Source organism: Alligator mississippiensis, chromosome 4, assembly GCF_030867095.1.
Source record: "Alligator mississippiensis isolate rAllMis1 chromosome 4, rAllMis1, whole genome shotgun sequence".
NCBI lineage: Eukaryota > Metazoa > Chordata > Crocodylia > Alligatoridae > Alligator > Alligator mississippiensis.
This window is the reverse complement of record NC_081827.1, coordinates 145,258,887-145,281,147: the sequence shown is the minus strand read 5'-3', so window position 1 is coordinate 145,281,147 and position 22,261 is coordinate 145,258,887. Positions and strand designations below refer to the sequence as shown.

Sequence of the window (22,261 nt, the reverse complement as noted above, 5' to 3'; positions counted from 1 at the left end):
TTCTGCAGGATTAGCAGAGGATACCTTCCCTTCCACACAATCTGCTGCTCTAATCTTTCCAAAACATTGGTTAGCTTGGGTCTGTTCCCTTAGTGCTGCTCAGAGCGATGCCAAATTTCATTGGTCAAGTGCCATGTCTAAGAATTGTGCGGGTTGAGCAACACTTCCTGACCTGGGCTTTGCAAGCCCTGCCACCCTGGACACACACGGAAAGGTGCAGAAAGGAGCTAGCTGAACTCTTTTGGTAGGGGATGGAGGGTGGACAGCAAAGGCAGTGGTAGAGCTACGAATGTTTTCAGAGGGGCTAGCAAGTGCAGCAGGAATAGGCAGGAAAGATACTCATATTGCACAAGGAAGGGGGAAGCACGGGGGAACTGTGAAGATGTTATGTGGAGGAGGGAAAGCCATGGAGGCAGGGAAGGGACTGAGCCAAGGCTCCTGTATGGAAGACTGTTCCCCACTTGACTTCAGAAGGTAGGACAGAAGGGGCCCTCGTTCCACCCACGGACTTGGCCTTCACCTGGTGATTCACAGCACCACCAGCAACTGTGCCTGGGAGGACATCCCCACCACCACTGCCTGCCCCTCATTCTGTGGCGGTGTAATGCTGAGGACCACAGATCAAACAGGACCCTACCTGACTCTTTTTTTTTTTAACTTCTTCCATGGAACAGTTGGAAACACTGTTTGAAGAGACTAGAAAGAAAAATCTTGCCATACCAGAAGAAATGAGGTTTGATACAGATATTTATGGGGAAGTGACACTGGCTAAGTGAGGTGATGTACTCAAGGTCATACAGGAAGTCTGTAGCTAAGCTAAGAAGTGATTCTAGACCTCTTGAATCTGCATTCATTGACCTACCCAGAGACCATCATTGCTGCCCTACCTACCATCTCCCATGCAGCACTGCAGGAAAGAGTTCCTGACCTTCAGGCACAAAATTTTGCAGAGCTCGGCCACAGCAGGGGATGCAGTCAAGCTGGTTATCAGTGCCCCACCCTAACACGTACCTTCATAGCACACATTTCTTATTCACTCTGCTTTCACATGAGGGGGCAGTCTCTCCTCAGATACATGCATGGCAGTGCACTTCTCCCTTTCAAGGTAACTGCGTTCCTCAGATCTCCAAAACCTACAGGTGAGAAGCCCCAGTGTCACAAATGCACTATTGGGAAGGTCACAGGACACTGAGATGTGCTTGATGAGGAAGGAGGAGTGGGAGGTTTGCAGTCTGTGAATCACCCAGAGAGATCTTCCAACTCACTTAGGGCTGCTTCCTGAAATGGACAAAACCCCTCTGATCATATTCCCTCAAAAACTCAATTCCTCATGGACATTTAATTCCAGGAGAGGGAAATGGTTTCCCTCTCTCTTTTTCTTTTTTTTTTTTCCCTTTCTCTCTCTCTCATACTTGCACACACATTCATTACACTTTGCACTGTTGGTATAGGGGTAGGAGGTGATCAGTGCCCCTCCCCGGTGATACTCACACTGCAGTCTTGTTATACGGGGTCTGATCCACCCCACACTACTGGCCTTCCCCCTCCTGGGCAGTCAGACCAATGTAGTCTACAAGAGTTTCTATTACTAATTGAGAAGGAACACTCTCAATTAGCCTGCCCTTTGGTGTCTCTGGTTTGCTTGATCCTTACTCTAGAAATACAGACACATGGAGTCATTGCCAGCACTTGGCAACTCTGACTATGCCATCCTGATTGATTTTATGGTGCAGAATTGGCTAATTTAACCAAACACTGCTGTTCACCTAACTGTCATGAATATGGAAGCTCTAGCCTTGTCATATGATTTTACTGGGATATAAAAGGAGTAAACAATGGGTAGCAGCCACCAAAATATATCCATGTCCCCTGCTTTCCCAGTAATCAAGGAAAGTCATAGTTGAAATGATATTATTTTAGCAAGAAAAAGGAAGCCTTCACCCACAGTAGTCCATAAAATTAATCAGGAATCAAATTACTCAGACAGATTAGCAGACCACTCCCACAGAAGCTAAACTAGATAAGTAAAATGGATAGATAATTCAAGGTCCCATAACACCTGGGAAAACATGGCCCAAGGGGTCTCAGAACTTACAGAACAACAGGTGTAATGGTTTGCAATTTCTTATGAAAATCACTACACATGAGCTTGTCACAGAGTCCAAATTTCTTCTCTGTCCTTTGACCCTGGACCTGTGTCATTGAAAGACATTCTTCCTGGTTGTGTGGATCACCTAGAGTGCCCTTCAGTGTTCATATTCCACACTAGGTTAGAATATCTCTAGTTTTGCAGCAGACTCAGTCACACATTTGGTGTTTATAATGGTAGTCTCCAAACAGGTGTAAAGGGAATTCCTCACAGGTAACCTATTCACCAGTCTGCAAAGGGGACTAACTGTGTGCCACCATAGCCTCATAAATGTTGGGAAATCCCATTTTCTGACAACCAGGTGTCCTCCCAGAGACATGTCTAATGCCACCAGCTGTGAGTAAGCAACCTTCAGACTAAAACTGTAAATCTCAACCTCCCCTCAGCCCAGTAGTCAGGTTGCCCACACTAATTTAGTTAGCAGTGGACCTGTGGCACTTTTAAGTAAGGAACATCAGGATTCCTGCTAGTGAGGCAAGAGACAAGTGCTCAGGGCTGGCACTTGGGATTCAGCTAGAGGTGGCTGATCTCCTGGCCATTTGGGGCCAAGAGGACATGCTTTGGCAGTTCAAAGCAGGGCACTGCACTGAGAACATCTTCTGAGCAATAGCTGCCCAGATGGCAGGGCAGTGGCACATATGGTAGTAGTGCCACACAAAGGCCATCCTCAATCGGCCCAGCATCAAACTGGTATTGATCTGCCAGTTTGGAAGAGGCAGCAATAGTAACCCACTACAATGCCAGCTTGGGGTCCCTCAGTCATGTCCTGGGGTGACAGTGGTTTGGGAAAGTACCTTTCTCAGCACCAGGAAGGTTTGTGTCTGCCTGTGAATATTCTGGAAACAACACTGATGATCCCAAATCCAGAGAATAATGGGATCTAACCTTGGGGACGACAAGGAAAGATGAGTTGTTCTTATGATGCACTGCAGATTGATTTCTACAAGGGTTCTGCTCAGGAGGGAAATAATGAGCCTATGACATTACTCTATAGATATACACACATGAACAGGTAGTTAAATTATGACTGCTGGTGACTGGGGTGGGTGTACAAAATACAGCTCTGAGGATTAGACTTCCACTCTGGAATCTTCCTGAAAACTGAATCTCACCCTGCATCCTGCAGTCACGAGCCACTTGGACAGGAGGAGACCCTCTCCTGTTTACAATAAACATCCTTGATATGAGCATGATGCTCCCAATGGGACAAGGGCAGCCACTACACTTAGCAGCATCACCTGTGATAATGGAGAAGATGGCAATATTCCTCCACACGTTCAGGTAAATTCCCCATCTCTCTCTCTTGCCATTCTTCACCAAATGCCTTGACTGAGGTCTTGGGAATTTTGGGGATGTCCCAGGCAGGACTTGGCTGAAATAGACTTTCTTCTACTTTTAACATGTCCATCAGCTTACATTTTTTTCAGAAAATAACTTTTCTGGTAAGTTCAAGTCCTTGAACATGGTGACCACCTCCCCACCCCCCTGCAGAGCTACAGTCCAGCTGCCAGGGTTTATCCAAACCCCACATCTGCACATCTCCCTGGGAGCTCCCCCAGGCAAGAGACAGGCTCTCTCTAGTCTCACATCCATGATGAGATGTCTCCCATCAGATATTTACTGCTGCAGTTTCACAGATTCCATGACAATATGTGTGACAGCGGATATTGTTCCAGGTCCTTTTCCCTGAGGATGCTGTTCTCCTTCCCACTTGCAAGACAGCACACTTCTCCCAGGGGAGGAAATTGGGTTCCCTGGGTATCCAGAACCTGCAGAAGATGTTCTAGTGTCAGAAGCATGCTGTTAGAGGATCCCAGAGGAACAAGCTGGGGCTGGTGAGGAAGGAGGAGTGGGGAGGATAGCAGCCTGTCCATCAACCAGAGTGATTCCCCTGCCTCCCTCAGTGTTACCCCAGGGTATGGACTGGAAGCCTCTGATCATGATTCTATAGCAGATCTGCAAAAATATTCTGTATAGGAGACAGCAGCCTCTCCCTGCACCTCTTCTCACTTCACATTCCTATCCTGGTACATGCACAGGTACATTACCCCATATACTGCATGCTGAGACTAAGAGGGATGGGGTAATTGGTGACCCTGCCAGAGGATACTCACGTTGCACTCTGGTTATATGGTGTCTGATCCACCCAGTGCCACTGGCTTTCTCCCGCCCAGTAATACAGACCAAGGCAGTGACTCTTCTTTCCTTCCCCAGCTGTAACTGGTCCTTCTAGCCAGTTGAGCAAGAAATCCTGGATTAAAAAACAAAATCCAGTCACACCAGCTCCAGGGACTCAGAAGATGGCAGGTACAATGTCTCTGCAGAGAGGAAGCGCTGGGGTGAGGGAGCCCTTGGATGACTGATTATGGAGAATGTGTTTCCCACCCCTATTCCAGAGCAGGTGCACAGGGTATGCAGTTTTGTCCCCACCCTGGGCTGGCTTTGAAATCCCAGCAAGATACCTGTTCAGCCTCCATCACCACTAGGTGGGAGTCCATTTGCATACAGCTCTTTTCACTCTCATCCCAGTACCTACTGTCAGAGGACAAGTAATAGCTGCTGGTGTGAAAGAGCTTCCAGCCCATGGGACAACACCTCCAGACCCACTCTAGGAAGGGAGAGAAAGCCAAGGAGTATAAAAGCTCAGGAGCAAAGGTGGGAAACTTCTACTGATGCTGCCTCTTTTCCATCTCCTACTTCCCCACCTCTCAGTCTGTGTTCAGCCTACCATAAAACTTGTGCTGTTAGACCCTGGTCTTTAGCAGGTTTAATAAATCCAATGTAGACAGATGCACTTTACCTAACACGCTCTCACTACATACTTTTCAATCCTCATCGCTTAATGTGGTTCCCACCTTGACCCTGAGTAGGCTGATGATCAGTCTAACCCAAACATTTCCTCCTGTGCTTAGAGGGCAATGTTCCCTCTCCATTCCCCTTCACCCACCACTCTGGACAGACCTCAGTTTTTCCTCATATATTGCCCCAAGTCCATCTGTCCCACAAGTCCATCTCTCCCACTCCCATTGCTCTTTGCTGTTAATCCCAACCTAAGCGTAAACCAGGCCCCATCCCTGGACTTTGACACTGGAGTTAATCCCCCACCCCTTGTCTTGTGCGCGCGCGCGCGCACACACACACACACACACACACACACACACACACACACACACACACACACACACACAGTCACTGACCTTTGCTCTCAGGTGTCCCCAGGACACAGTGCCACTCTGATGAATTCTGAGGTAAGGTCTTGTGCTCTTTGCAGCTCTGTCTAAAGAGGAGAACTGGAAAAGGAGAGGAGGGAAAGGCACAATTTCTTCCTCCTCCCTTGGCTAAAGATGATCTGTTTTTTTCCTGACTAGCCCACTCCACAGCATGGAGAACATGGCAGCTCCAGTCCCTTCATCTCTCTGGAGAAGCTGGTAATACGCTTGCCATTTTAAGTAAGAGCTGAGCTTTGACATGACCCTATGACATCAGGAGCCTGGACGTTAAGAACAAATACAAATGTCATGAGAGAAGGGGGCTCTGAAAGCCCCAAGCTCTTCCTGTCTTGCAGCTCAGGATCAACAGTGGAGAGGCAGTCCTCAGCTTGACTGAATGGGCACTGCTAGGTCAGCATGGAGCAGGCTGTTCTGTCACCCAGCTCTGTGTTTACATTCCAGCAGGGATGGAGGCCAGATGCCTCACTGGAAAACTGTAGACCCCATGTACACTTCTGCCACAGCAATGGGAGGGAGGGGGTGATCCCCCCCAGCCCCTGTGAAGGCTTTCTTGTGCCCTGATGTGTGACTGTTCATTACCTTGACACCCTCCTCCCTTCCCACCAAACAGTCCAGGTGAATAAACAGCATCCAGCACCTACCAAGGCAGCCACAGGTGACACAGGCTTTGAAAGCAAGGGCAGGAATCAGAATAGTCCATAAGTTTAGCTGAGGGCAGCCTCCCCTCATCTTAGCCAGGGCTGAAAAACATGAGGCAGGAGCAGGGATCACATATACTGCCAGAGCCAGGAGAGCAGGAGGGGACAGGTGACCCTCCCTCTGCATGCCACCCCCCCCCCCCTCCAAGTCTGCTACCTCCCAGAAGTGCTCCCTGTCTTCTCCTCTTCTATCTCTGCCTGAGTTTTCGTCACTCTCCTCCATCTCTTTCCACCCTTTCCAAGCTCCTTTATTCCCCTTCTTCCCTTCTCTTGATTGCTTCCTTGTTTTCAACTTATCCCACAACCTCTCTCCCATCCCCTCCTCTCAGGACTATTCTTTGTGTGTCTCTGCTTTCACCTTGGCTGAATGTGTGATAGCTACTTAGTCAGTGGAAGCAAATTTAGCTCCATCCCTTGCTTAAATGGTTTGTAAAAGTCAGTTCAAGGTGGAGGCCAACAAGCTGGTACCAAGTGAGCTGTTTCCCTGGGAGAATGGTGACAGGGTCTTCATGGCTCCAGTAAAGTCCCAGGTTGGCAGATAGGTGAGATCAGGGGCTCTGATGTGGAAGGGATGTTTAAAGCTGGAGTTATCCCAAAGAGATCACCTAGCTAATGCTACTGAGAGGAGGCAGCCACCCCTCCATGGGCACCATGTATCTGTGTATCACAAAAGGGAATTGCAGGCCCCTGTGTCTCACTAGCATTTAGAATAATGTAAAATTAGAGTTGGAAGGGACCCCAGGAGTCATCTAGTACAACCTCTCTCTCTTGAAACACGTGGACACACTATGAACTGCCTACCTTCAGAGGAAAGATCTATTAGCCTCTGGATGATACTTGTGAGCAAGCTACTTGAAATCTAACTAGATATACAGCTTGCAGTAACACAGATGCGTGATCAAAGGTTATCCAGCCACCCCGTTTGCTCTAAGGTATTTCTCTGATATTGCTCTACCCTGTACCCTGTTCCAAACCTATTCCCTGTAATCAATAAAATTCTCTTCTGTACGTAGCATGGGAAACTTATTGGGAGTGAGTCTAGATTATGCCTTGGAGTCCCCTTGGTCTGGCTGACTAAGGGAGACCACTATTTGTGCTTCAGACTAAGGGAAGCATCCCAAGTTCTTGCAGTGGATTGAGTACCCCCTTCAGGTCTATAAAGCCTGGGTACCTCATGAGACACAGAGCCACTAACAGACTGAGACTCATGAGTGGTGGCAGCATTATCCCTAGGCTACGGGGTGTGCTCCAGGAAGAGCATTCATGGTCATCTGGCCAGGTGCTGGGGGATTGCAAACTAGCTAATGTGGTCCCCATTTTTAAGAAAGGGAAGAAGGAGGACCCAAGTAACTATAGGCCCATAAGCCTCACCTTGGTGCTTGGGAAGATCTTGGAGAAAATCATCAAGGAGCACATCTGTGGGGGGCCTGCAGGGGAGATCATGCTCAGGGGCAACCAGAATGGGTACATCAAAAGCAGGTCATGTCTGACCAACCTGATTGCCTTTTATGACCAGGTAACTAAATCCTTGGATGATGGTGTCGCTGTGGACATAGTCTTTCTAGACTTTAAGAAGGCCTTTGACACTGTCTCTCACCCCATTCTCACTAATAAATTAAGTGACTGTGGCATTTATGCCTACACAGTTGGATGGGTAAAAGACTGGCTGATGGGGCGCACCCAGAGAGTAGTGGTGGATGGGTCGTACTCAACCTGGAGAGATGTGAGCAGTGGGGTCCACCAGGGCTCGGTCCTCGGGCCTGCACTGTTTAACATCTTCATCAGCAGCTTGGATGAGGGGGTTGAAAGCACATTGTCCAAGTTTGCTGATGACACGAAGATGTGGGGCAAGGTGGACACACTTGAAGGGAAAGAGAGGCTGCAACCAGATTTAGACAGACTACAAAAGTGGGCAGATGAGGATAGGATGGGGTTCAATGTAGATAAATGCAGGGTGCTGCACCTTGGGAGGAGGAATCCACAGCATACATACAGGCTGGGGAGTTCCTCTCTTGAAAGCACAGAGGCGGAAAGGGAACTTGGAGTCATTATTGACTCTAAGATGAACATGAGCCACCAATGCCAGACTGCAGCCAGCAAGACCAGCCATACCTTGTCATGCATCCAAAGGTGCATCTCAAGCCAGTCTAGAGAGGTGATACTCCCCCTCTACGTGACACTAGTCAGGCTCCAATTGGAGTACTGTGTCCAGTACTGGGCGCCGCACTTTAAAAAGGATGTGGCCATCCTGGAGAGGGTTCAGAGGAGGGCCACCCGTTTGGTGAGAGGGCAGTAGGACAGGCCCTATGAGAAGACACTGAGGGACCTGAACCTGTTCAGCCTCGGCAAGAGGAGGCTGAGGGGGGACCTGGTGGTTGCCTGCAAACTCATCAGGGAAGATCATCAGCAAATAGGAAGAACCCTTTTCTCCCCAGCACCACCTGGGGTGACAAGGAACAATGCTAATAAGCTGATGGAGAATAGGTTTAGGTTAGAGATCAAGAGGCAAAATTTTACCGTTAGGGTGGCCAGAATCTGGAACCAACTTCCCAGGGAAGTGGTCCTCGCCCCTACCTTGGGCAAATTCAAGAGGAGGTTGGATGATCACCTGTCTGGGGTCTTGTGAACCCAGCATTCATTCCTGCCTGTGGCAGGGGGTCAGGCTAGATGATCTGATCGGGCCCCTCCTGACCTTAGCTACAATGAAACTATGAAGGGGGTTGACCAAACATAAAGCTCCCCTAGAGAGGCACTTGGAGCCTGGAAGGTGTTTGGGTGCAGTGAGGTGGGTGGCTGAGCGCATGAGCACCCCATACTGGCCCGCCACACCCTCAACCTCTTATAAGTCATGTGCTCCAGCCTCCCAGGCATTTCTGTTGCCCTGCTCTGGACACTTCATTCTCCCTTTTCCTTTTTCTCATGGCCCACTCTCCCCAGTACCATCTCTCCCTGGTTCCCTTCTATTACTTGTATGTTTCCTTCTTGTTCATCCACCGTGTCCCTAAGGTCCTTCTCCTGATCTGACCTTGTCCATCATCCCCTCCCCTTTACCTTCTCCAGGTCCATTGTTTCCACCCACTCCCCTCAGAACAGCAGAGAGTAAACCCCAATTACTACTTCACCTCCAAGCCTGGGTCTCCCCTCCGTGCTCATCTCTTCTGCCAGGAGCTTACTTGTCTCTCTGCCAAACCCAGGTTACACACACACAGGCTGGGTCACCAATGTACTGTTGTCCTAATAAAGAACACACCGCAAACTCAGCTGGACCAGCACAGACAGAGCTGGTGCCTGGTGTGACTGAGTACTCAGGCTGAGTTGGAGCCCAGAGCCACCACGCAGGAAGTGGAGGGGAGGGGACGTTTCACCAGCTCTTATGTCAGCTTCTGACTAACTCTCATTGCCTAAGAGAGAAATCTAGGCAGGCCCCAGCCCCATCCTCCCTCACAATTCAGCATGAAAGGAAGCAAGTGGGAAAGGTGGAAGAGGAAGTTACCCCATCTTGGTGAATGGGCACAAAACAGGGGAGTTCTGTCTGGATCTGGTAAAATTGATTTTGCTAGACTGAGCCCGGTTTATCAAGGATCCTGATCTGTGTGATTTCCACACTGCCCTTGCCATCAGACTCTTGTTGCTGCCTGGGAATCACCACCATTGACCCACTGCCTGTCCGTCTCCCTGTCGTTCACCTGCTGACAATCTCCACGTCATTCATGGGGTTCTCAACCATGACTGTACATTGGCTTGCATGTCACTGATATAAAGGCTGAAACATGTCAGGGTCAAACTGGGGTTTGCAAAGCCCCACAAGGAGTGGGACCTGTGGATCAGAGAGTTCCTAAGGATGGGGAGGTTTAAGCACCCAGCTGCTGACATGACAAGTAAACCTGGGATGAGTGTTGCTTGCCTGGAGCAAGAGGTCCCATGGCTCATCCAGGTCTCTGACCACTACCTAACACTGCCCTCCCTGTGAACCCTAACGATAGTGCCAGGAGTGAACATGACCACACCAGAAGTAACCACAGGGCTTTGGCAGTGATGGGGAAGGGTCCCAGGGTACAGAGGGTGATCTTATCTGTCCTTCTGATAAAGGACAAAGGCCAGGAAGTTTTGCTGAATGTCTCTGGGTATAGATGAAAGAAAAAACAGATAGGAGTGATGTCTGTAGAGGGGCTACCACAGAGCTGCCCAAGCAGCAGAGGGAGGCTTTCTACAGGAGAAAGCCAGAGGCTTCCAAAGGACAGGTTGGAAAGGGAACAGGAGAATGTAATCACCCAGGTGTCTGTGGATAAGCACCATGGCAGCATGCAGACAGCCTGGCAGGTTCTGGGAATAGGCTTAGCCTCACACAAATGGAAATAGAACCAGCAGCTCATGGACAGACAGACCTGAGCACCTGCAAGCCCCTTGTATGGACAAGTGCTGGGGCGGGGTCCTTACCAGCACTGAGAGTGCTGCTCTACAGCGCCAGGCTCCAGCATGAGCACTCCTACCCATCACACACTAGCGCCTATGCAAGTCCTGAATCATACACCAGGACCTTGCCCAGGACCTGCTCCACCAGGCACCCTGGAATGATCATGAGCTGCTGGGACATAAGAGCAAATGGGAGTGGCTCTATAGGACTAGGACAGCTCTGCCATCCATGGGGGCAACACAGTCCTATCTTGTGACACACAGGTCCTGCCCTGCACTCTGGAGGCAGGAGGGGAAAGGAGAAGGACAATGCAGATGTCTGGCGGCACTGTCCCTGCACCTCAGCAGTTTTGCTCTGTGCTTTGCTGTCTGGTGTCCCTTGCTTCATGGACTACAGTTGCAGACACAAAATTTCTTGCTAGCTAGGGGCACTTGTGATTGCCTTGTCCACAAATATAATTTTGCAGATTTGTCAGTCTAATGCTTTTCTCTGTGTGATTAACAAACACTGCTGTTCACCCATGGATAAGGAACATGTTTTAACAGACGATTTTGCTGACATATATTCAAAACAATCTACACCAGAAACTGAAATGATTAGAGGAAGTTGTATTAGAAATTACCCTTATTTTGCAAGAAGAAGGAGGAGGAGGAGGAGGAGAAGGAAGAAGAAGAAGAAACCCTTTACCCAAGGTGGTCCATAATATTACCTTGGGACAAAGATACTAATACAACTAACTTCTCATAAAAGTTTCTCTCAGGAAGCGCAATGGATAAATCAAAGAGGGTGAAGGAAACATGTGAGGGTAGCTGTTCTAGGGTGACTCACGGCATGCAGAACACCACATACAGCACCTGTTGATTTCTCACTAAAATCCCCATGTATGAACTTGTCTCAATTGAACTTCATGTCCCTCAACAATGGCCTGTGCCTACACTGGTTTGGGTAAGTTCCCTGTGCAGGACTGGGATGGTCTATTTCTGTACACATATATACTGGAGACAATGCTGGTCACCCCACACCTGCAAATGATGGAATCCATCCTTGGGGGCAACAAGGAAAGAGATGTTTTTCCCACAAAGCACTGCCCTAGAAGGGCTCTTCTCTGGAGGGTGCCAAACAGCCTAGGACATAACTCCACAGCTGTGCATACATGGGCATAACCCCTGGGGGAGCAATGTGAAATACCATTCTGGGGAGAGGTGCCCAGAGACCGAGATGAGTGGCCATATGCCCACAGGTCTGAGGGTTGGGCCTCAACACTGGCATCCTCTTCCTGGAAACTGAGTCTTGCCTTGCAACTGCAGGATGAGAGAGAAGTCGCACAAGAGGAGACCTCTCCTGGTTACAACACAGACACCCTAGATATGAGTGTAGCCCAAGTGTATTTGGGTATGTACTCCCTTCTCCATTTGAAGGGATTGTTAGCTGGCAAGAGTGCTGTGGGAGAAACTACAGGCTGCGCACAGTTTGCCTCCATCCTTATAGAGTCAGGCCAGGCCAGTCTGAAACTTAAATATATACAAATTTATTAATACAATAGCCATGAGAAAAAATATAAATATATATATAAATACAAATACATTACATGAAACATAGAACTATATGCAATATATGTACACTCCTTTACCCTCCTCCACTTAGGATACAGGTAAGTAAACCAGAACAAAGGATAACCATCAGGCAGTATTCAACTCTATTAAAATACCAACTCACAACTATAAAATGTAAATATATAAAATATGAGGTGCTGACTCACAAAATATAAGGCATGCCAGCATTAAATTAAACTGAACTCTTTAAAACCCACAAGCCCAGGTTGGTCCTGGGGCACTGGCTGTTCTCCAGCAACCAGTGGAAAAGGGGAATCCCCCAGCGTTTGTAAGGCCTATTGCAACCCAAAGGATGCCTCCAAAGGAAACTCCAGAACTGGGGAGCCTTCCCCTGCCTAGGCTTCCCCTCCAATAAACAGCCTCACTAGGCCAGGGTAACTCCCTCCTCCCCTATGGGAAACGCCTTTCCTGGGTAACTCACAACTCTAGGGTCCTGGGTTGGTGGTCCTTGGCCCTTTGGCCAAGCTGATCCTCACTTGCAGGAGCCTCCTGAGCCTCTGGCTCCTTCTGGGCTGCTTGCCTGCTAGTAATCCCAAGCACTATCGCATGCTCCTGGGGGCTTTGCCTTCTGCTCAGGGTTGGGGGCCCAGACCACCTTGTGCAGATCTGGGGCCTGGTCCCTCTGGGACCCGCCATGCAGTGCCTCCCGCACCAAGGTCCCAGCCTCATGCTGGGGCTGAGGACCCAAGCCGCCTTGATCAACTCCCAGGGTCTTTCACTCTCCATGCAAAGCCCAGGCACCAAAAAGCCTGGCTGGCCGCTTGCCGGGGTTATGCATCCAAGCTGCCCTGTGCAGTTTCCAGGATCCTGGTCCGCTCCTGGACCACGCCATGAACCATATGCACACCGTCTATCTGGCCACACCCCAGAGGCTGCAGTCCCAAACTGCCACGTGCAAGTCCTGGAGTCTGGCTCCATGCACCGGCCCACACACCAAGAGCCTGGCCTCACGCCATGGGTTGCAGACCCGAGCTGCCCCATGCGGCTCCCAGTGTCCTACTCTGTACACCAAGCTGTGTACTGTTTGCCATGCTCCTCAGCGGCAGGGCTGGGGAACACAGCTATTCGCTGCTCCCATCCGGAGAAGGAGTCTTTGGGCTCTTTAGGCCTCAGCTCCGCCTTGCTGGCCAGCTCACACCAGCTCTTCCTTCGCCCTCTCTCTTCATCCCTTGCCACTGTAGCCCATGTGCCAGGCACGCTGCTCTTTTATTCCCTCCAGAGTCTCCATCCCCAGATTACAAATGGACCAATCAGGTTGAAGCGAGGTGCAGGCTTCAACCAGGTCCAGGTTCTTCACCACGACCTGGGTAGGGGCAGGACAAGGCCCTCCCCAGCAAGTGCTTGATTGATAGAAGGGTCCCACCAATCACGACAAGTATTCTTTGAGCCCGGATGCACCGGGCTGCTATCGGTAAGTCTGCCACATGAGCTTGATGCTCCCATAAGAGCAAAGGCAGTCACGACCCTCAGAAGTGTCATCTGTAATAATGTATTACATAGCAGTATCCCTCTACACTGCTCAGGTGAGTCTCCATTCACCTTCGAGACATCACAGGTGGAAGTTGACTGAAATGGATTTCCATCCACTTTCAACATGTTCAGCGGCTTCCTTTTTTCCCCAAATAATTTTCCTAGTTAGTTTAAGCCTCTGCACATAGTAAAATCATTCCCTGCTCCTGTGCATGGCTATAGCCCAGGCACCAAAGTTCATTCAAACCCTCCCCCCTCCATATCTCCCTGGGAGCTGCCCCAAGTAAGCGACTCTCTGCCTTCACATCCAAAATGAGGCTTCTCCGATCAAATTTTCATTGCTGCAGCTTCACAGATTCCATGACACCATAAGGAACAACGAACGTTATTCCAGGTTTTCTTTTCTGATGAGGCTCTGTTCCCTCCCATTTGCATGACGGCACACTTCTCCGAATTAAGTAAATTAGGTTCCTCAGGCATCCAGAACCTGCAGGAGACACCCCAGTGTCAGGAGCTCACTGTTAGATGGGTCCCTGGGTAGGCTGACTATACGTCCCACTTTGGCTGGGACTGCCCCAGATTTAGGAGGCCAGTCCTGGCCAGCTGCTCGAAATTAAAATGAACATCCGGGGCACAGGGCGGGGAGGCAGAGCAGCAGGAACTGTGAAGTAGGATGCCCTAACAGAAAGCAGGATTGCCCTAAAATAGGTTTGTTGGATTACTAGCATGACCATTAAAAAGAAGAGATGATTATTAACAACTATGAGGTAAAGCACAATGGGTCAGTAACGGGCTATTGACTCCCTTAGTTGCCTGGATTGTAATGCCAGAGCTGCACCACAATGCCCAGCCCTGTCTGTGCCTACAGCAGTGCCACTGAGGTGGGGAGCCAGGGGCCAGTGTCCCACATTTCACATTCTCCCATATGGAAGTTTTATCCCTGGAGAAGGTGCTGGGGCTGGTGAGGAAGGAGTGGAGAGTATTGCAGTGTGTGAGGCACCAGGAGATATTCCCCTGCTACCCTCTGTGCTGTTCCCTGAAATGGATTTGTGGCCTCTGATCATATTCCCCAGCACTGTTGCTCTTTGCTGGACCTGCAAAAATCTAGCTCAAGAGGAAACATTGCACTCTCCCTGCACCACTTCTCTCTCCTTCCCCTTACCCACCTTTGCAAACACACTTGTGCGTTACCCCATATACAGCATTGTGGGGCTCAGGGGGAGGTGGTAACAGTGCCATCCCCCAGGGGTTACTCACGCTGCACTCTTATTGTACAGTGTCCCATCTACCCAGCGCCACTGGCCTTCCACTTCTTGAGAATTCAGACCAAGGCAGTAGTTACTTATTTCTTTCTGATCTGAAACTCTTCCTTTCACCCAGTTGAGCAGAAAATTCTGGAAAAAAACAAAATGCAATCTCACCAACTGCAGGGGCTGATCAGACAGCATGAGGTAGTGTCCCTGACGGATGTGAGTGCTGGAGTGAGGGAGCCCTTAACTAAAAGAACATGGAAACTTTTCCGAACCCTGATGCCAAAGCAAGTGTGTGTGCGGGGAGGGAGGGGGTAAAGGCTCTCCCCTGCAATGGGCACAAGATACCTGCTCAGCTTCTGTGTCAACCACCACTAGGTGGGAGCCCATCCCCATGCAGTTCTTCTCACTGGCATCCCAGGGCCTGGCAGTATCATGGGACAAGTAGTAGCAGTTGGTACGAAAGAGCTTCCAGCCCTTGGGACAGCATGTCCAGACCCACTCTGGGAGGGGTGAGAAAGAAAAGGAGCGTGTGTGCTCACCAGTATATGTAGGAAATCCCTGGTGGACTTCCTCTTCTTCCTTCCCTCTTGACAATACTGAGTTGTTACTCCCATCTATTCTAAGTCTGCTATGTTGCAGAGTAGAAGTAGAACACGGGATGTGCTGCTGTTAGATGCTGTTCTCCAACATGGTCAATAATCCAAGTGCAGACTGACAAATATTAGTTGCCATGCTAATGCCACACACTTTCAAATCCTTCTGTAGTTGCATCTACGCTAGATGTTTACTGCAGTTACCTAATTAGTTCTGCAGTAAACATCTTGGCATCTACACATGTGCCCCTATTAGGCAGCAGGAAACTAATAAATTCCACCACAGGTTAGCATTTATAAATACAAGCACTATCCTGCTGCAGAGTTTTTTCATATGCAGCAAGACACGTGTAGATGCTGATAGAGCTGGCTGGGGCATAAGGGTGCTTCAGTGCAAGGGTTGCCTGCTGGCTAGCCCTGCACTGGAGCACCCTCATGCCTTGATCAGTCCCTCCGCAGCATGTTGAGCCAGGTCGGAGCAGCCCCAGGCAGACAGGCTGACCCCAATGGATCCCCTGCCAGATGAGGCTGCTCTGACCCCGCTCAATATGCTGCAATCGTGGATGCACATGTGCACACAGAGCCTGGGAGCAATGAACTGGCACAATATGCACTGGAGTTTATTGCTGCACACTGATATGCACATGTAGATGCACCCACAGGCAACAGGACTCAGTTAATGTGGTTCCACCCCTTCCTCTGGACAGGCTCATCAGTAATCTAATGGACCATAGTATCAGGGACCATTTCCTCCTCCTCAACCTGAAGACTGAAGTGCACAGGTTCCCTTTGATTCCCTGTGTCTGCCCACTCCACACTGACTCCTCACCCTCTTCTTTCTTTACAACTCCCTTTGCCCAACAGATGACAACATTACTTCTCTCTTGGCCTTCATTTGGTCAGCTCAAGAGACCTCCTTGTTTATTCATCTCACAACATTGTCTCTGCAGCCCCTATAGCTGTTTGCTGTCAGTCTCACTCCGGGTGTGCAACAGGTCTCAGCCTTGCTTCTGATGCTGCGGTAATTCCCCTCTCCTACAGTGTCACTGACCTTTTTCTTCAGCTATCCGCACGGCACAGAGCCACTCAGAGATATTCTGAGGTAAGGCTTTGTGCTCTCCACAGTTCTGCTGATGGGGAACCACTGGAAAAGGAGAAGAAAAGAGGAGTGAGTACATTTTTCTTTTCTCCCACCCCTTCTCCTTCCCTGCAGCCAAACCAAATTGTTCTACATATTGTGACCAGAAACTGACCCAGTGTTGTAGCTCCTTTATTGGATATAGGACACAAGCACTAAATATGCAACAACTCATGTACAACTTGTCATGATCATAATGAACCCACCTGGCAAAGACATGAAGAGGTGATGTCATCTCATTTGTTACTCTATACTCACCTTGGAAGTCTAGGTAAAGAGCAAGAGGGACTAGAAATCCTCATCTGCTGATAAGAATAGTGATCTAATTGATATGACGAACGTGTTGGGGTGATTTGCCCAACTGAAATGTTGACCGCACAAGTCACAGTCTGTTTAGCAAGGAGAAGGTGGGTAATGGATGGCAGGATCACTCTCCTGGTAAAGGCACCATCACTTGCTGTAAAGGTACTGAAACCTTAGAGGCAAAGAATGTTTAATGCACACGAAGCACTGTGCTACTTCACTTAGCTGAGGCAGGGAGAATGGATAGGGTCAGTTGGTGTTAGTTTAATGCCTTTCTGGCTACCCTCCAAACCTAAGGAATTTAGACCATCAAATTTGACCAAAGAACAGGACCTTTAGTCCCTGACTGAGTATGGGGAGAGAAGAACAGTGGTGTTAGGAAGATTTCAGTTTGGGAGTCATGTTCTAGAGGTCCAGTTTAATTGGTAAGAAGACATTATTCTATTTTCTAGAAACTATGCATGGGGATTTCCAAAAACAGAGGTACTATGTTCAACATGGACTGGCTGTATTTCAAAGCTCATTATGATGCATAAAGAGGAACTGAGCCCTAGCCTAGGAAATAGAGGGTTCTGTAAGGAACAATAATGACAACTTTTCTGTATTTGTTACCAGGAAGAGAGGATGGTTGCAGTCAGTCACATGTATACCTCGCGTTTCCAAAGAACCAATTTCCCAAAACTAAGCAACCTTTGCCAAAGAGAAAAAATGCAGACAGGACCATGTGAATGGAAGCTGAGGGTGTTTACTAAGTGGCCAAAGAGCCCTTTGTCTACAGTTAAGAAAAAGGTAATCATTAATAAAAAACACATCCTGATTTATGCCATGTGAAGGTGGCCATTTGAAATGAAAAAGCAACACACGACAAATGGAACATGTGGAAATATACAACAAGGGGCAAAATGGTGAATGAGGAAGAGGACAAACAATGGTGCAGTCTTTGGTAACCTGGGCCCATTCCAACTAAATGTGTTTTAATGCAGCAGAATGGAAAGATCAAATAGCTCAAGACAAAGAAGAACATATCTGCAGTATGAGTGACTGTAGGTGCATAGAATGAAGGAATATTAGAGTTGCTTTGCCAGACTGAGTGCCTTACCCAGGCATAGGAAACTGGGTGAAACTTTTGGGTCTCTGTGATGTGGGAGGCCAGCCCCAAGTGATGCAATGATCTCTTCTGGCCTTAGAATCTACAAGCTTTTTTTTCCACCTCTGGACAGATCCAGCCTGATGAAGCAAACTACTTACAACAAGGTGTGTAACTGTACCAGAGCATAATAATGCAGGAATGATGCATGTCTTGAAATAAAACATTGATGTTAGCATTATAGGGGAGTGTGCAAGTCAGGGTGGACCTGTGTGTAGTATCTTGATGAGAATTGTGCTGTGCAAGTGATTTTTTATTATGTACAGAAACTTACAGAAAGAACTCCTTACAGTAAAAGGTAGCTGACTTACTACTACTTTTGCAAGGGTTTTGTGGCTAACGTTGTTCCTGTTCTGCCACACCACAAAGCTCCTCCTGGCCCAATCCATACTGGGAAGCCACAATTCCTCGATACGCAATATTTCCGAGAAGACTTTCTCTATGTCTGTCATAGTTCACCAGGCCAGCCAGCCTAGTGGATATAGCCAGTCATGGAGCTGGGGATTTCAGGGGTAAGGGTTAGAAGCCACAAGTCAGGAGCCAAAATGCCAAGCCAGGATTAGGAGCCAGGAATCAGAAACCTAGTTACCGGCATGTCTACGCAAGATGTTTACGTTGAGGTACTACACATGTGCCCCTTTTAGGCTGGAGTAAACTAATTAACTCTGCAGCATGATAGTACTTGTAAATACAAGTACTGTCCTGCTGCTGAGTTTTTTACTCCACAGCAGCACATGAGTAGACAATGCCTCAGCTGGCTGGGACATGAGGGTGTTTCAGCGTGACGGGCTGCCTTCTGGCTAGCCCTGCACTGGAGCACCCTTGTGCCCCAGTCAGCCCCTCTGCAGCATGTTGAACTAGTGGGGAGCAGCTCCAGACAGGCAGGCTGAACCCCTGGACCTGAAGCCAGAGCAGGTTGCTCCAACTCAGCTCAGTGTGCTGTGATCCTGGGTGCATGTTCAAATGGCACACCCAGGAGTAATAAACTCCAGGGCAATAAGGTCCAGAGTTTGTTACTTTGCATTAATTGCATGTGCCCACCAAGTCCAGAGGATAATCTGTAGGGCAAAGTCCAAAAGTAAACCAATCCAGGAACAGGAGTCAGGAAACAGATCTGCACGGAGAATCCAGAAGCTGAAATCCAGGAGCAAACCAAAGGCAGGGTCAGGAACCAGGGAAGCCAAAGCCCCTGGGATAGGGGCTGTTCAGACACTGGAGACCACTGTGTTATGCAGCAAGGCTCAGGTGCTGGGGGAGTTCCTTAAATGTAGCCCCAGAAGCAATCAGAGGGAAGGGGCAGGGGTCAGCTGGCCTTGGTTGGTAGTAACTGGGTCAGTGCACTTAACAAGTGCTGCAGGGCAGGTGCTTGCCTGAGCTATACAGAACTGACCCAAGCTATAGCACAGGAGCTTTACAATGTCACACTGCACATCTCTTAACACACTAGGAAATGTGAGGCATTCTTCTCTACACAGTGCTCTCCTGTCCTTTCTCTAGGCCCAGACTCCTGGCTTGCCCTTCTGTTTGGATACTTGTCATTGTCTGATAGTCTGCTCCAGCCATGATAGGTTTTCTTTCTGTCTAGCATGTTATTTCCCTCTTGGTTCAGTTTTATGCACTCAGTTCTCAGCTGTTTGCCTCTAAGTGTTGTTCCTAAACACTTTCCTTCCTTCCCTGGATAATTCACCTGGGTTTACTTACCAAAGAAGACAACAAGGAGAACAACACACAGCAACAGCAACAGCCCCGAGATCAACCACAGGAGCCACTGGGGTGGTTTGCAGGGTTCATGTTGAGGTGGACTCTTCTCTTTCGGTGCTAAGGGTGAAGAAATCCCGAAACCATCAGTTCTGATTAGAAAATCCCAGTCTGTTTGGGATGTGCCGCAGAGGGAAAATCCTCCTGACCACACACAATACCAGACCTTATCCAGGAGCTGCAGCCAGCTCAAAGACAGCCTCAGGGCATGGTCAAGTTCTCAGTCAAACTTTACTATTCCAGCAAGCAAATAGCCAGAGTTTGAAGGGTCTGAGAAAGCCCACATCTCCCTGGGCAGAGCCCAGAACCACCACACTCCACAATGACCTTGATACAGAGACAGGGAGAAGTTTCTCTGGAGTTAATTGGTATCCTCTGCCCATCCCAGAGCAGATTGATTTCTTCTAGTCTGCTTTTCTCCTTCACCTGATATAACACAATGGATGCATCTACATGAGACATTTAATGCACATTAGACGAATTCTACTGCACATTAGTGCAGCTGGCAAAATCCGTGTTAATGAGCTAATGTGCAGTAGATTTAGCCTAATGCGCATTAATGTCACTTAAAAAGCATTAATCTGCACTAATGCACAGGAACACCAATTACGGTGCATTAAGTTAGTACCTGTTACTACAGGTACTAAATGTAATGGACTGTAATTACAGTGCATTAATGAACATGCAGACATGCCCGCTGTGTACTACAGGTAGGATAAGCAGGGCACCAGCAAAGAGAGCACTGAGGGAAAGGAAGAGGCAAGTTCGTGGCTGCCCACATTTTTCTGCCATAAAGCAAACAGATGTCTGCTGTAATAAAGCAACCATTAGGGGTGTGCGAAGTTGGGCCCTATTTGATTCGGATTTGGATTCAGCCCGAATCAGAGACAGTGATTCAATTTGTTGATTCAGATCACTGTCCCTGATTCAATTCAGCCAAATTTGAATCTGAAGATTCGATGTTAATTCAAAGAATCAGCAATTCGGACATAGACACAGCTTTAAATGTTTTTTCTACATACCTCGAGGTTACCAGCATGGCTTGTGAATGCTGCGATGCTGGGGTGGATGGAGCATCCCACAGGGGGGTGGCCCTCCACATGTTCGGCAGCAAACCTGCAAGTGGACCGGAAGTGCATCTGGTCCATTTCCAGGCCTGCTGCTGAGCACGCTGGGGAGCCCCCCATGGTCCCCTGGGACACTCCATGCACCCCAACACTGCAGCATTCACAAGCCGTCTGCTACCTAGAGGTTTTTAGAAAAAACATTTAAAACTGTGTCTACGTCCGAATCGCCAAATCTTTCCGGATCTCTCCAAATTCACACTAGAATTTACATTTGATCAGGGTTTATGATATCCTCCCCGCTCCCATCTCAAACAGCACCACATTTACCAGGCCCTAGCCCTCTTTAAGGGAATGTGGTGGCACGCCCTCCCTGCACCACAGACAGCGCAAAGCTCATGCCTGCCACGTCTTCCCCCTGGCTGGTCCACTTACTCTTTAGACCTACTTTTCTGTCCCAATCCCTGCATGTGTCCCTAGTAACGCCCCTCACAGTACCTCTTAGCCCTTTTTGGTTGCTCCGTGGAGATCCCTGAACTGCTTCAGATCCCTCAATCCATGTTTCCTCAAGACTTCCCTCCTTGATTCTTTCCTTCAGAGCTCACAGACAGACAGAAGTTTGGGGCTGCAAAGGCCCTGAAAGGAGGCACATTCCCAATTCCCTCTATCCAAGAAATACCTCTGATTAACTTCTCTCAGTAATAAGCTCACCTGTGTCAATTGTTTCTCAGAGCCAGGCTGGAACTTGAGCACTCAACATAGTAGGTTCCACAGCCCATTCCCCAGCCCAGCCCCCTTAGCCCCGTTCCCCTGTTGGGTATTTACCTTTGGCCTCTTCAGAAGGTAATGGGTCCTTGAACTTCACCTCTGCGTAGGTGATCTCGGACGCCATTCAGAGCCTGTCTGCAGATCCCTTACAGTCCTGTCACATTCAGGGTAGACCACTCCATCCCCTGGAGCCAGGGGTGACTGTGGCCACTAATAGAGTCCTTCCTATCGGGCGTGTGGGAGACCCCACTGGGAGCTGAAAACCCTGAGAAACCAGCCTGAGCTTTACAGAAGCTTCAAGCAGAGGAAGAGGAACAGGAACTAAATGACCAAGGGGGAAGTGACTGTCCTTTTTCCCCTTGAAAATACAACCTAACTGGGGCAGATTCAGAGGGGGTGCAGTCACACCTTGCTTTCAGACCACATCATGGGAGCAGCAGTTGGGGACTTCTTAAAATCCCCAAATCAGGTAATAACTCTCCCCTGACACTCTCTTCCCCTCTGTGCTCTGCAGCAGCTCCCCTTTCCTCCTCTTCCAGTCTCCTGCTCCCCCACCTGTGGCTACTGCTGTCTCTACTGTCCTTGGCTGACCCAGAAGTAAGGGAACTCCAGACCTGCTCCTATTCCACTCCAGCCAGGCTGTACAGGGGTTGGACTGTGGCT

At 48.9% G+C, this 22,261-nt stretch overlaps 1 protein-coding gene and 2 long non-coding RNA genes across 3 annotated transcripts; all 3 read right to left on the bottom strand.

Annotated features, from left to right (window-relative positions):
- Positions 1–496: 496 nt before the first annotated feature.
- Positions 497–9,386, bottom strand: LOC132250236 (uncharacterized). Its single transcript, XR_009461884.1, has 5 exons — positions 9,200–9,386; positions 6,021–6,119; positions 5,347–5,439; positions 4,264–4,400; positions 497–3,918 (listed from the first exon to the last, which is right to left on the bottom strand). It is a non-coding gene; the product is annotated as an uncharacterized LOC132250236 (long non-coding RNA).
- A 2,611-nt stretch (positions 9,387–11,997) lies between these two features.
- LOC132243268 (uncharacterized) lies at positions 11,998–15,898 on the bottom strand. The gene is made up of 3 exons (XR_009461883.1): positions 15,173–15,898; positions 14,832–14,968; positions 11,998–14,061 (listed from the first exon to the last, which is right to left on the bottom strand). It is a non-coding gene; the product is annotated as an uncharacterized LOC132243268 (long non-coding RNA).
- Positions 15,899–16,309: 411 nt separating this feature from the next.
- Positions 16,310–21,896, bottom strand: LOC106738403 (C-type lectin domain family 4 member A). Its single transcript, XM_059726746.1, has 3 exons — positions 21,656–21,896; positions 19,710–19,826; positions 16,310–16,564 (listed from the first exon to the last, which is right to left on the bottom strand). Exons 1-3 carry the CDS (start codon positions 21,720–21,722, stop codon positions 16,464–16,466), a joined length of 285 nt encoding a protein of 94 aa, XP_059582729.1. The 5' UTR covers positions 21,723–21,896; the 3' UTR covers positions 16,310–16,463.
- Between the last annotated feature and the right edge of the window lie 365 nt (positions 21,897–22,261).